The following is a 14889-nucleotide window of genomic DNA, read 5'->3' as shown; positions in this document are numbered from 1 at the left end:
ATTTGCTCTTGTTGTCTATGATTTCCAGAACTTTTCTAGACTTGTTTCTCTAGTTAAAATTCCCATTTCTCGTACAAAACTCTGCCTGTTCTTTAAAATCCTGTTGGCCTCCATTTTTACATGAAGCCATATAGAGATAAGTGAGAAGAAGAGATACATTCATATTATTCCAATATTCCAATATATATTTTATTACAGCTTGTAAAACAATTTTTTTTCAACTCACCCCTAAAGCATGCTGACTGGGAAATTCTGGGAAGTAAAGCCCACACTCAAAAGTGGCTGAGGGTGAATAACACTGTCCTAATATAAAAAATAATTTGTTTTCACTTGTCAGGTTTCAGCTTCTCATTTATTAACTGCTTCCGTGATGTCAGCACCAGCAGCTTTAGCTATTGCTAAACTCTTCTGGCCTGAAACTGAAAATCCCCAGATAAATGCACAACAGGATACAAAAATGGAAAAAGGGTAAGCAATTTATATGTTCGTATTACATTTTCATGGCTGCTGGACTTAGTAACGCTTTGAAAAACCATAGAGATAGATGCTCATCTATGGATGATTCAGTTAACTGAAACTTGAAGAAACATACCTGGGGAACACAAAGTCACTTTTGATTGATTTGAGCAAAGTCATCTGTAATGAAAAGAACTTACTGAGGTAATATTGCCATCATTCCCACGCCAATGAGATCCTGCCGCCTCAGACAAAAGCTCAAATATCAAGTGAAATTTATTCCCATTAGTGCCCAACTGTAAGAAGAAAAAAGAGCAGCTGCTGAATTGCTAGTTTTCACGTAGTCATTTGAAAACAGAAAAACTCAGAAAAAATTAAAGCTCATATCTCTCATATTCTGAGAACTTTTAAATAAGGGAAAATATAACTGGCCATTTCAGCTCTCTGGTAGCCATAAGGTCTCTTAGCGCCTCCTAATTCACCTCCTAATTCACAGGCAATGATCAAATGATAAAATATGATCAAATAATTCATCAACATCTAATTAATGCTAATCAATTATTAATTAACATTAAATTAATTAACAGCTGCTTGAGGTTATTTATTCTATTCCCTTCACTGTAGGATCAACAGATGCTAAAGATCTGCATTCCTGTTTAATGCCCTTATAAAGGCTTTTTACATTCACAAAAGGTTATCTCAGTGTCAAAAATTATTAACAATATTAAATATTATTTCTAATATTATTCTGGTTGCTGGCCCTCCTGATATTTTAAAGGGAAAGATTGTTTTGACTATTTGGTTGTCTAAGTTTGTACTTTGAGTCATAGAAATATATTAATGTGCATTTTTTCTTTTGCTGCTGAAGAGAAACTAGGAACCTGCTGGAAGCTGCCAGCCAAGGTGCCAGTGCTGCCATCCCACTGGTAGCCAACATTGCTGTGAATCTGATTGCCTTCCTTGCTTTGCTGGCCTTCTTTAATGCAGTCCTGTCTTGGCTGGGGAACATGTTCGACTACCCACAACTGAGCTTTGAGGTATGGTCCTAATAGCTGTTAGCTTAAGCAAAAGGCATGGGAGATGCAGCCTAGACCTCACTTCAGCCTAAGAATAGAATAGAATAGAATAGAATAGAATAGAATAGAAGAGAAGAGAAGAGAAGAGAAGAGAAGAGAAGAGAAGAGAAGAGAAGAGAAGAGAAGAGAAGAGAAGAGAATGCTTTATTGGCCAAGTGTGATTGGACACACAAGGAATTTGTCTTCGGTGCATAAGCTCTCAGGCACATAAAAGATATAAATGATAAAGCATGATCCTAGTCATTATAAATACATTCATCATGAATCATAAGATACAAGCATCCAAATTTTGATCACTTGACCATGGGGATGCTACAACAGTCATAAGTTTGTAAAACGGTCATAAGTCACTTTTTTCAGTGCCATTGTGACTTTGAACAGTCACTAAACAAATAGTTGTAAATCGAAGACTACCCGTACACCTTAAAGAAGAAAAAAAAAAACTCTGCTTGTATCCAGGTGGTCATGACAAATAAGTCACACAAATTCTATATCTTGCAGTTTACACATAAAGGCATTACTTCTAGGATATCGTCTGTTTGGTTAATATCCCCAGAGCATTTGTATGAAAATTGAGTGCACAACTTGAGGCTTCAAAGTCATAGCCCCAGTAACCTCCACAGGTTTATTCAATCATTTGATGTAATCATTATTATGATTAAGCTTATAGACACATATAACTAAAGTTGTTGCCAAACTTAGCTTTTCTAAATCACATAAGGATATTAATATTAAAATATATAAGTAGAATGGAATTATATTATTTAAACATACATTTAATTAAATTTACACATACATGAAATAAAACCTGACTCCACCTTTGATCCCCATATAACTGCTCAAAACCCATGAAAAAGCAGGTGTACTTTTGTTAAACACACCTAGAAAAAAGGTTCCCACTTCAGTAAAAACTGCTGATTAATCTAGACAATCAGTTAACATATTCACAATGAGCAAGAAATGATCAGATGGACAGCAAGGGACAGGAACTGGATGACCGTCCCTGCTTTAACTGTGTACTATGAGCAGATGGGTCTAAAATGCAAGTATAAATAAATAAAAAAGGGAAATGATCACATGGAGGAAAAGGGCAGAATTAATTCATTACAGGTTGAGCCAATTATTTATGTATTATTAGGGCATGCCTGAATGCAGAACCTTCTGCATTAAAGTGCTTCCGCGTAATGTAACATCTGGTACCATGGAAATGATAAATGGGTGGGAAAAACAACATTTAGAATGGCAAAAAGGAAAGAAGGGGTTCAATTCCCGTCGAGAGCAAAAAGAATATCACTTTAAGCATAGAAGAAAAATATGGCAAGCTACGGGCAGATGCTTACCTTGGAAGCAGCCACAGTCCTGATGCAGTTAAAGAAAAGAGTAATGGATTGCTTAACAATCTAATGATGCTTCATCTATCTAGCTACAAGGGACCATTTATAAAAGCACTCAGTGAGGAGGTTATTAATGCAGTAAACAAAAGGGATACAGCTGGCCTGGACAGTTTCCCAAGAGAATTTTTTTTTCTGCTTTCTAATGGAGCATAAAAGGAACACAAATACTTTTTGAGCACAATATTCAACCTAGTTGAGAGTAGGCCCAGTTGCCTGATAGGCAAAGAGATCCTAATTAGTTAAAACATGGCTCCTTCCTGCCTTTCTACTTCATTTTGAACATTATTTGGAAAAATATGTTTCCATCCCGATCCACAGACTCCAGGTAGAGTAGAAAGATAATTGAGCCCACATCTCCCATCCCAAACCACGTTACAGATTTTATTCTCCTGCATACCGTGTTTTCCCGAAAATAAGACTCTTATATTTTTTTGAACCCCGAAATAAGCGCTTGGCCTTATTTTTGGGGAGGTCTTATTATTTTGGGGGACATGGAGGAAACCAGAGGAAATGGCAGAGACCGGCTGCGCATGCATTTAAATATTTTTGGGGAGGGCTTATTTTCAGGGGAGGATTAGTTTAGCGCATGTGCTCAAAAGTCCGATTGGGCTTATTATCAAGGGATGTCTTATTTTAGGGGAAACAGTTTTCCCCTAAAGTTTTTGGTGCTTATTTAACAGCCAGTGGCTAAGAAATATCAAATCATTTTACTTTTGAGCAAAAGGCTATGAATGAACTCAGTGGGTATTTGCTATTAGCCAATCTGAAAGAAAATAATGCCTTCTATCTACTGAAGCAGATTTTGAGGTTTTGAGAATGTGGTAAATTAAGCAATGCTGTGACCGCCCTTTCTCAGCGCTTGGAGATCATGGAGATCAGAATAGGGAGCAATATGTTAAAATTGAGCCCTGGCAAGATAGAGTGGCTTTGAGTGCCACTTTGGGTGATACTTTTGGTACCATCTTTGGTAATGGATGAGGTTGCACTGCCCCAGGCAGTTGTATGTCCCATCTGTTAGTCTACGGCCATCCTATCAATAGGATAAAAGTTCAGCAGTGAATGCTCTAAGAGCTGCACCTACCATTAACACTTATCTGGTGTCTTTTTCTCAATTGTCTCAGGCGAGAAAGAAAAGACTTTAGCATAGGAATCATCATCATCATCTTCTTTTAACGACTCCATAATCCCTTGCAGGGTGGAATCTGGGCAACTGAATGGAGCTAGCAGAGTGTTTTACTGGCCAGATGCCCTTCTTGTTGCCAATGCGGAGTTTTGTTCAGCAGATATATTCTCATTGTGCCCAGAGAAAAATATCTGCCTCTACCTAGGATCAAACTCACAGTCTCCTGATTGTGAGGTGAGAGCGCCACCTCTAGGCCACCGCACCACTCTGCTTTAGTGTAGTAATGACTACATTAAATCAGAGTTAAATTAAACTAAATTGGTAGGAAGGAATTAAGGGGTTTTCCCCTCTAAATTGGGATCGCTTTCACTATTTTGGGCAAAACAACTCAGTTTGAGATATAGAATTCCACAGTGAGATTTGACTTTCTGGCAATCCATTTTATTTGACCATCCTGCAAGTAGTATTCTTGTGATATAATATTGATGTAATAATGTTTTGCTATTCATTCTCTCTACTCAATGTATACTTTTGCAGATTCAATCATCAATCTCCTGAAAATAGGGGACAGTTTTATGTTATTCTTGGATCTAAACCAATTTCTATTTAAAGGGTTTTAATTTTTTTATTTCAGTTATATTTTTTTCTCTTTCTGGACTAAAGAATGTGGACTAAAGATGTAGTCTCCATAATAAATAGACTGTTTAATCTTGAGACTACATTGCTAGATAAAAGTTTTAGCTGATAACAATACATTTTAGGCATAATGTATTTATTGCCTCTACTGCCCTGCTCCAACAAACTGCTTATCTGATCAATAAGTCAATAGGTACTCAATACAGTTATTGCTCATATTTCTCCTTGTTCTTGTTTTCTCCCTTATAGGTAATCTGTTCATATCTGTTCATGCCATTTTCTTTTATGATGGGAGTAGATTGGGAAGACAGTTTTATTGTTGGAGGGCTCCTTGGTTATAAGACTTTCTTCAATGAATTTGTGGCTTATGAACACCTTGCAAACTTGATTAAACTACGAAAGAAGGGAGGACAAATGTACATCAAAGGTGTGAAACAGTACTTGAGTGTAAGTATTCCTGTACAGCTCTGTTTCAATAGATCTAATACTTCATAAATTTTTGTCCAGTGGACTTTCCTAGAACGTATTTCTGAATTAAAGTGATTTATGTTAGGCATGTGTTCCTACAGATATGAAGCCACAATTGATATAAATATTTTTACATTACTATTTTCTTGTGGTTCATAATCCAAGTTATGCCTCTTGCCTGTATTTAATAATGTTGTCTAACAACCAAATGAACACTTGGGGGTGTATGACTGTACATGACTTTAACACTGAAGCAAAATAGAGGTTAAAGAGAAGGAGAATTCTGATTTATCAGTAATCTGCTACAGACACAACATTGGACATAACATAAAGTTCTTTTTGAGAACCATTGTAAACAAGGAATGGGATGAAACATCATCGCCTTAGACCTAATTTTTTACATTACTTTATAAAGACCTTTGGCAAAGAAAGGGAAATTTTCATATTTGGTTTGAGGGCATCAGAATAGACTTTTCTGGAAACTTACATGAGATGTCTTCAACAGTTAAATCTTAACTCTAGTTCTTGGACCTGTGTTGTGCCAAAACAGGAGACCAAGGACACATTTTTCAGTAATCTTTCCTAATTCAAAGATAGAAAAAAGATCTTTGGAAATTAACTAGGAGAAAGGCTTTTTCTCAGGAATCAGGAATTCATGCTCATATAATCTTATGTCACCAGTTCATCAGCTAAGCTAATTAATTTCCATTGCAGCTAAAGTTCAAGAAGAGAACACATTGAAACCTGTTTTCTAGAAGAATCTCTGTTGCTCTGAAGTGTTAGGAATAGGCAGTTTTACCAATGGTAGGATCTTTAGTTTTTAGTTTTCTAAAATAGACCTAGGCCCGTCTATTCCCCTACCGAGTTTTAAGTCCCCTTAATTAATAGAAGAGAGGTGAGTTTTCAGCTACCCAAACTCATTGTGAATAACACCCCAAACAAGCCCTAGTTTTATGTCATTTTGTGCATCCTGTTATAATCAGTTGGGAGGGTACATTGCTATGAATGACATCTCTATGGTTTAAGTTCACGCGAAGTGCAGATCATGTAAAACTTTCTGGGGTATTGATGGAAGTATGAAGGGACCAAATTGCTAAGGCTGCAGTTCTACTACTGTGTATTCAGCTAACACATTGAGAACAGCAGGAAACAGAAGTGAGAATTTGCTCTAATACATTTGCTGTCCTTGAATTAAGATGACACTAATAGATGAATTCATTGGGGGGGGAAGCAAATTTGCTACTAGAAATATAGCTTTTGTGATATGGATTTTATATAGGTTTTGAAAAAAAAATGAAACTAAAATATTTATTATGTTTACAAAACAAAATCTGGCTACTGTATTAACTCATTTTCTGGATTCACATAGTATGTTGAATCAGACACTTAGTAAATGGCCTGAGATACAACATGCTAGCCCCTCCCCCTCACGCATGCACACACACACACACACACACACACACACACACACACACACACACAAACAAGCAGACAAAAACCAACCTTAACCAAGTTTAATACTTTGTAGAAATACAACTGCTAGGCCGTTAAACCTACCCTGATTAATATAAATTCTAATCCATTAGGAATTTTGTTCCTAATAATTTAGTCATAATCATGATAGTTGTGTGGTGTATTTGGAGGAAACATTCAGGAAAATATTTTGTACTATATTATTTGAAAAACTTGAAAAGTCTTTTTATACATGACCACAGGATAATGCAAATCTGTTCACCAAGGGAATCTGTGCTTCTCTCAGACAATTTCATTTTTTAAAGATTTTTTTAGCTTTAAGATATCATATATACTACTAAGCCTACTCATTCTTTTGAAAACTATATGCAGAGTGACATTGATATGCACAACATTCAAATGTGTGCATGATTAGAATTGACACACTATGCATGTGTTCCATTTTCTACTAAGAAATGTTTTTGATGCAAAATAGCTGGCACATCTGAAATAGCCCTTGGCAATTAAGTATTACATGTGTTTGCTAATGGATTCAGACATGCCAGTGTTGAAATTAGCTACATTTTGAGAAATTCTAGTCACTATTAGGAAACCATCAACATGACTACAAAAAAACTAATGTGAAATTTGATTTTTTTTTTTTACTGGAAGGTCAAGTTCTCTATTTCAGATATATATATATATATTCTTACTTCTTCATAGGATTTATGTGTGTTTTTCCTCTAGCCAGGTTTTTCCTACGTTACCAAGGTTTTTCTGCAGCCCTAGCTCAGTGGAAGCACATCCACTCAACCAGAATTGAGTGGATGTGATTCCACTGAGCTAGGGCTGCAGAAAAACCTTGGTTACATAGGAAAAACCTGGCTAGAGGGGAAAAAAAAAACACACACACACACACACGTGTGTGTGTGTGTGTGTGTGTGTGTGTGTGTGTGTGTGTGTGTGTGTGTGTGTAAATCTAGTCATGGGAACCAAATGTTCTATCTGATATAAAAAGTGTATGAAAATATTCTATTTCTGGTTTCTTCTAATATGCAATTCTTTGTAGCGGGGTAAGGAGGGGTGTGAAGAAAGTCCAAATTTATTTCCGTTCCAAAACCATACACCGACATTATATCCTTATTGTATGTTCAAATGCCATTAGCCAGAAACTAAAAATTATTTTTATTTCTCAAAGAGAAAGTAATTGGTGTTTTATTTGCTTTATTTCAGATACGATCCGAAACTATTGCCACTTACGCGCTTTGTGGATTTGCAAATTTTGGTTCAGTGGGAATGGTACTTGGAGCACTATGTAAGAATCATGTATACTTCATATATTATAGAGAAGAGCAGGCAGTGGTGGGGTGGAGTTAAGCACATCATCATCTTAGAGTCATTACCTTGTAACAAATGGTCTAAACCCAATCCCTCTTGAATTCTCTTGACCTCTACAATTCTGGTGCCAATATAGTATTGAGCTTTAGCTGATTAGTTGTGTATAGACTTCAGCAATAAATCTTTTTTGAACTTCAACTTAATGTATGATCCTGATCCTTTGCACCTGCCATACACAGAGCAATTTGAAAGACTAATGTCTATTTTTAAAACAAGGTATTTTGCTTTGATGAGCAATTGCTCACCCTTTCTCTTTGGAGATTGTAGAATGATCAAAATTACTGACTTTTGTGACACTGCAAAAGCATTCCAAGCATTCTGTAACTCATATGTTGTTGGAAAGAGCTGTTGATACACTGAAAATTTTTTATAGATAACAGAGCCATTCAAACATTTCAAAAACTTTATTAACCTGCCTCTAGTGCTTCATGTTACTTGTCCCAGCTTCTGCCAACCTAGCAGTTTGAAAGCACGTAAAAAATGCAAGTAGAAAAATAGGGACCACCTTTGGTGGGAAGGTAACAGCATTCCGTACACCTTTGGCATTTATTCATGACAGCCAAATGACCACAGAGACGTCTTTGGACTGCACTGGCTCTTTGGCTTTGAAACGGAGATGAGCACCACCCCCTAGAGTCGGGAAAGACTAGCACATATGTGCAAGGTGAACCTTTACCTTTAGTGCTTCATGTAAACTTGGACGAACTTCTCATCACAGGATTAGTCCAAAAATAGCAAATTTGCTCCAGAATTAAGCAGGTGTTTCCTGTTTATATGTAATTGTATCCATTTCGGATGAAAATTGAAATTAACATTGAAATGGTTTCAGTGAAATGGTTTTGGTCTGGATAACATTCAAAATATTCTCTTTTATATGTTACGAAGCAGAAGTAGTTTAGTTTAGTTTAGTTTAGTTTATTTGATTTGTATACCGCCCTACTCCCAAAGGACTCAGGGCGGTGAACAGCCAACAATAAAATACATAAATACACAAAATTTAAAAACCCGATAAAATCAAATTAAATTATTTGGCCCAGACAAATTAAAATACCCCAATAATTTAAAAACAGATTAAAATTTACATATTTAAAAAGGGAAGAGATTAGGTCAAGCCCGCTTGATGGAATAAAAAGGTCTTCACAGCACGGCGGAAGGAGCGCAGATCCGGGATCCTCCGTATCTCCGGGGGGAGCTCATTCCAGATGGTAGGTGCCCCCACAGAGAAGGCTCTCCCCCTAGGGGCCGCCAGTCGACACTGTTTGGCTGACGGCACCCGGAGGAGTCCCTCTCTATGAGAGCGTACTGGCCGGTGGGAGGCTATTGGTGGTAGTAGGCGGTCCCGTAAATAACCGTAAGTAAATGATTCCAGGGTTAACATTTAATGTAATTAAGTTTCAAGACGATCACTTGATCTAATATTAGTGCTTCGAAGCAGAGGAACTCTTATTAAAATGTACCTCAATCTTTAAAAAATAAATTAGTCTTAAGCCTGTCCTTTTAGCCTCTATTGGGGTCAATCAGTATTTGGTAAATTCAGCATCTAAAGCACTTCAGTTCTGAAAAACAGCAACAGCTCTTGCCTAGATAATATTGGACACTGGGAAACAGTGTCCATGCTTATCTAGAGTTGGTGTTATTTGGAAGATTATACTTCATAATATTTGAATTGCTTTACAAGTAAGAATAGGATGTGTCCCATTTCAACAGCAAATCTGCTGCCTCACATGAGCTCCTCCAAGATAGTTCAAAGCTTTTTGAGTATTCTCTCAAACTGTAGCTTTGCCCAGCCTATGCAGATCTTCATTATCTCATCTTTATCTGTGCTGAGGGCAAAGATCTGTATTATAGCTTCACTTTCTAATAGTTCAGGATGTTCTGTTGCCTTTCTCAATGTTTTTTCCACATGAGATTTCACTTTATATTTTCCCAAAACATGGATAGTAGAATTTATGGAGGATGAGCGAACTAGTTTTCGAGATGGCCCTATTTTTCTTTCTCATATGTTTACAATCCTGTGAAAGAAAACATTCAAAAGCAGTTTCAATCAGCATCACTTACAAAATATTTCACAAATACTTCAGGTTAAGTCCAAGAGCTGCCAAGATATTGTCTTACAAATAAGAGGCTATAGGTATAATCCTATTGATCATAGCCAGCACTGAAAAATAAACATATTTCAGCTCTTCTAAACTGGGCAGGGGAACAGATCTTGAGATATTGACGTATAAGAAGATATTGACATGAATATATGGGCATCTTATGTCTGTTGTCACAATTTATTCAGTACTGAATAAATGCTAACTTTTCTACAAATGGGGAAATATTGCTTGGCAGTGGTGAACCTTAGAGCATGGGCACCATGGAGAAATATTGGAGAGGGAATTGGCTCACCTGCCTCTTGATTGCTAACCCTGGTTACCAACCTTCAAGTTTGAAAAGGAGTCTGATAAACACACTCCATCCTCATAATGTTTTGATGCCAAAATACTTTGAAATATTCAAATATCAGGATAATGCCAATCTGACTATAGATTGAAACTGGAAGGATTTTGGGATAAGAAGGCTGGTTAGCTGGAAGTGCCATGAAACATTCAGAATGATGCCTTCAAACAAAACTGTAGATATTCATACTAGTTTATACATATCAATGAACTAAAAAACAGAAGTGTTAAGAAAATAAAACAGAAATTCCACACCGATTCATCAAAAACTTAGTATAAACAGTAGCTTGTTTGTAAATAAAGAACACCATATCACCTTTGAAGGAGATGAATAGAAGGCAATTGCACAGACTTTGAAGAGGCTATAGAAACACAGAAAAAATGTACTTTCTATTATATATACTATATAATATTTATGTCAATTTACATGAAGTTGACTAATTATTGTATTAATTTGGAGATGTGAATTAAAGGCAAGGAAAACCTTTGTAGATTCAAGGACAGAGAATTGGTTTAAATTCTGCACAATTTTATCAAGTGAACTTCCGTTTGAAAAGCTATTGCCAATATCATTTATGGTTATCTAACTATATCTATTCTAGGTAGCAAGAATTTTTACTGAAGCTGCTCCAGAGATTATAAAAGTGTTAGAAAAGCACTGAACAGATGTCTCAACATTGCATATTGCTCATGTGTTTCTTTTCTTCTATTCACATCTCCAGCATCCTTGGCTCCCTCCAGGAAGAGAGACATTGCAGGAGGAGCCTTCAGGGCCATGATTGCTGGCACTGTGGCCTGCTTCATGACAGCTTGTGTTGCAGGTATTGTAACATTACACGCCACCATTTATGTTTCTGTGAGTCTTATTGAGCGCCGCTTCCCAAGTCCTACATGTGCCCCACATCGTTATGGGATCATAGTGCAAATCAGTGCATCTCCTCTGTGTGAAAGGGCTCTTAGTCCTCAAGGAGCCTCTTCCAGGAGGAAGGAAAAATGGAAGGAAATACAAAAATTGGGTAAAGAAACTTATAAGATGTAGTTCTTTCTCACAAAAGGCAATTCTATCCAATTTGGCATAATTTGTTTAATGAGTTGAAGGAATATCTTTTGAATGCGTGCACTTTTTAAAAGGTGCAAGGAATAAGTAAAATTTAAAAACAGTTTTTTTCTGAACTGTGAATCTAATAGCTGAGGCTATTAGGACATTATCTAATACAGTGGGCCCCAACCTTTTGGGTACCAGAGACCAGTTCCGAGGAGAGAGGTTTTTCCATGGACCGGAGGGGGCTGCCTCCCGCAGATGAGGCTTTGCTTGTTTGGGCAGCCCTGTTTCTGACATGCCACGGACTGACTGCGAGTTGGGGACCCCTGATTTAATATGCTGTGGGTCTTGCCTTTGAGATATTTTTCAATTCTGTAAAAAAAAAAAAAAACATTACAGGCTCCTGATGACCCATTCAGACACAAAGATTCTGTCTGAACGGGTCAAAAAATATAGATGGTATGATAGATTATGCAAAGTCCCTGAGATGGATTCTGAAAACCACAACCCAGCTACTGTGCAAACCAATCCATTCAATGTTAGTTTAAATCAAACAACCTTATGAAAAACAGAAATGAAGTACATTTGAAGTACAGTGAATTTGTTGCCATAATCCAGAGATACTATTTCTTAATACAAATATCTTTTCTGACCCTTTTTCAGGTATACTATCTGAAAATCCATGTACAGCGTTATTACAAAGCAACTTCAGTGCAAATGACAATAGCACAGAAATAATTGCCTGCTGTTTAAACCTCTTTAACAGGTAATTAGATCAGAATTTCGTGTCATAGAGATCATACGTGAAGTCAAACTGCTTGTTGCCAGTAAATACTCCAAGAACACTTATGTGAAATGAACTATAATATATAAAAGTATGGCATAATAATATTTCAGAAGTTCCTGGATATAGTTTTTTTTTAAGGGTTATAAAAGGCTCGTTTTTAAAAAAAAAAAATGCTTCCATACTTCTCTGCTCTTCAAGACAGCACAGTAATTTTGAACACCTTTGCTTAGTTTGACTATACGGCTTTTGAAGATTTATGGTAAAATTTTATCTTCAGTGATGCTTTTGCAATACATTAAGAGTTCTCTTACCTGGTATATATATTTGGAAATCTTATAGATGTATGATCAGGAGCAGACATATTAGTGAGAAATGCAGTTTACACCTTTTCTTTTTTCCAGTTAATATCTTATTTTAAGCAACCTTACTCTAAGTAGGAGGCTAATACACAAACAAAGACTCCTGCATGCACAGAATTTTTCCCACTGGCCAAATGCTAATTTAGGGAAAATGGGAACCTCACAAAGAAATCTGGCGAGTTTTGTTACATTTGCTAAATTTATTATTCTGTTCTAGCTAGTCTGAAATAATCATAACGATTCATTGCCAATGACACAAGCTGTTGGCTGCGCAGGAACATTTTGAAAATATTATTCATAATGGACATTTTATCCATTGCATTTTTACAGTTTATAATAATGTTGTAATCCACTGATGAAATGTTAAGTATGATAACTAACATTATTATCATCATCATCATCATCATCATTCTCTTTTTTATCAAGCAGTGGCAACAGTTCTGCAGAAGTCTTCCCAAAGTCTAACAGCGGTTTAAGATCCTTGCAGCAATGCTGTCAACTTCTGGGCCCATCCAAGGTTAATTGCAGCTTGGTCACTCCATTATCTTAAGCTACTGCATAGGATTCAAATTCATGGTGGATGAACAGAAAAGACAAGATGGAAATGGGGTGATCTTGTTGCTAATGTAGACAGGGAAAAAACTTATTTTAACTTAAACTGGAGTGTTAGCTATCTGCACCCTCTATTTTCATGATGTTGCTGATGAAGGACATGTTGATATATTTGTAAGGAAAAAAAAACTTGCGCATACATATATCTCAATTCACATTTAAAGTTTAGAATGACATTTGAATCTGAAATGGCTTCCATCTTGGATTTATAGAAATAACTTGACAGCACATTGTAGGTTAGAAGGTCTGGTTGGCACCAATTCCCAGTAGTGTCTGTATGGATCCCGTTGATACAATAAGCCACTGAACTTGGTTAAAATGTAGCTTGGGATGGGATAAGATGGAGACACATTCAGTCACATTAATTCAATTTGAGCCCATCAGAGAAATATTCAATAATTATTTAAGATGACTAAATTTGCTTAATATATACCTTTCAATTTCTGTTTAGATACCTATTATCTGTTTAGATACCCTGTTTTGTTCTACTGAGATAAGATTGTTATTTTAATGTGATCCTAAGTACGTCTGCTCAGAATTAAGCTGCTTCTTTTCCCCATATGGAGCTTATTTCCAAATCCAAGTAAAAACACAGGCAACTCACAAACTAACGGAACTCCACTTTGGTGGTATAGGATATAATAACAGAATTTTGAAATCTTGCCAGAGTTTCCCTCCAGGCAGTCTTGTGCCAAACAAAATCAAAGCAGGGCTATTTTTTATTTTCTTTCCTACTCTTCTTCTTTCCCAGAACTGAGTTGTTATTTACTTTAACAATTACATACTGTATATAACTTGATGTAAGAATATATATATAATTTTTATAAGCTGGGAATATTTTCATTCAGATATTAATCAAGGAAAACCAGTTCCATTTGAAAATCAGCTTCCCATCATCACCATGATCCAAAAATATGTAGAACAGGTTCTATTTTTACAATGCAGGGTCATCTGTATAAATTAATGAAATGTATAAGCACATAGGCACTTTTGTTGCTAGAATATTAACAAAATATCAATTTAAGTACTATTATATGATCTATAAAAGAAAATACAGTTTTCACTATTAGAATTTGTTCTACCATATTCTTAATGAGCTGCTGGTGTAATATTAACAGGTATAATGCCAAATAATTAAATAAATATGCTCTGTTTCAATTATTTTTATATATTTATCAATTTGTATTGCTGCTATTCTTACAAAAAAGCAAGGATACATGCACAACCCCCATCATGCCAGTTAGACATCATCCAAAAATACAACCAATACCATTACCATCCCATAACCAGATCTGAATCCTGACTAAAAAGGATCCAAATAATCAATTTCATCCATTGTTCACTGAAACTACAATCTAACCACTTTCTCAATCACCTTCCCCAAAAAGGGGAGGTTAAATATTGAATGAAAGTTGTCCAGGATGGAGGGGTCTAATAAGGGCTTCTTGAAGAGAGGGCAAACCAAGGCCTATTTAAGAGGTAAAAGGTCAATCCTCTCATTCAAAGAAGTACTTTAAATTGTGAAGACTTGAACTCCCAGGATTCCAGAGCCAGCATGCATGTTGGCTGGGAAATTCTGGGAGCTGAAGTCCACATAATTTCAATTGTTGAACTTGAAAAATATTGCAATGGAAATTTTGATAGA

The 14889-nt window shown here is 36.2% G+C and overlaps 1 protein-coding gene across 1 annotated transcript in view; it reads left to right on the top strand.

Annotated features, from left to right (window-relative positions):
• SLC28A3 (solute carrier family 28 member 3) overlaps positions 1-13182 on the top strand; it is a 43107-nt gene extending 29925 nt beyond the window's left edge. Inside the window, exons 12-18 of the mRNA XM_070934516.1 lie at positions 338-468; positions 1325-1493; positions 4935-5132; positions 7839-7920; positions 11167-11265; positions 12150-12252; positions 13059-13182. Of these exons, the coding sequence (XP_070790617.1) occupies positions 338-468; positions 1325-1493; positions 4935-5132; positions 7839-7920; positions 11167-11265; positions 12150-12252; positions 13059-13182 (906 nt within the window). The remainder of the gene's footprint in view (positions 1-337; positions 469-1324; positions 1494-4934; positions 5133-7838; positions 7921-11166; positions 11266-12149; positions 12253-13058) is intronic.
• Positions 13183-14889: the final 1707 nt, after the last annotated feature.

The sequence above is a fragment of the Pituophis catenifer genome, unplaced genomic scaffold (genome assembly GCF_029215685.1).
Source record: "Pituophis catenifer annectens isolate HBS135680 unplaced genomic scaffold, rPitCat1.0.hap2 SCAF_2, whole genome shotgun sequence".
In the NCBI taxonomy this organism is placed as follows: domain Eukaryota; kingdom Metazoa; phylum Chordata; class Lepidosauria; order Squamata; family Colubridae; genus Pituophis; species Pituophis catenifer.
This window is presented reverse-complemented; position numbering and strand designations above follow the sequence as displayed.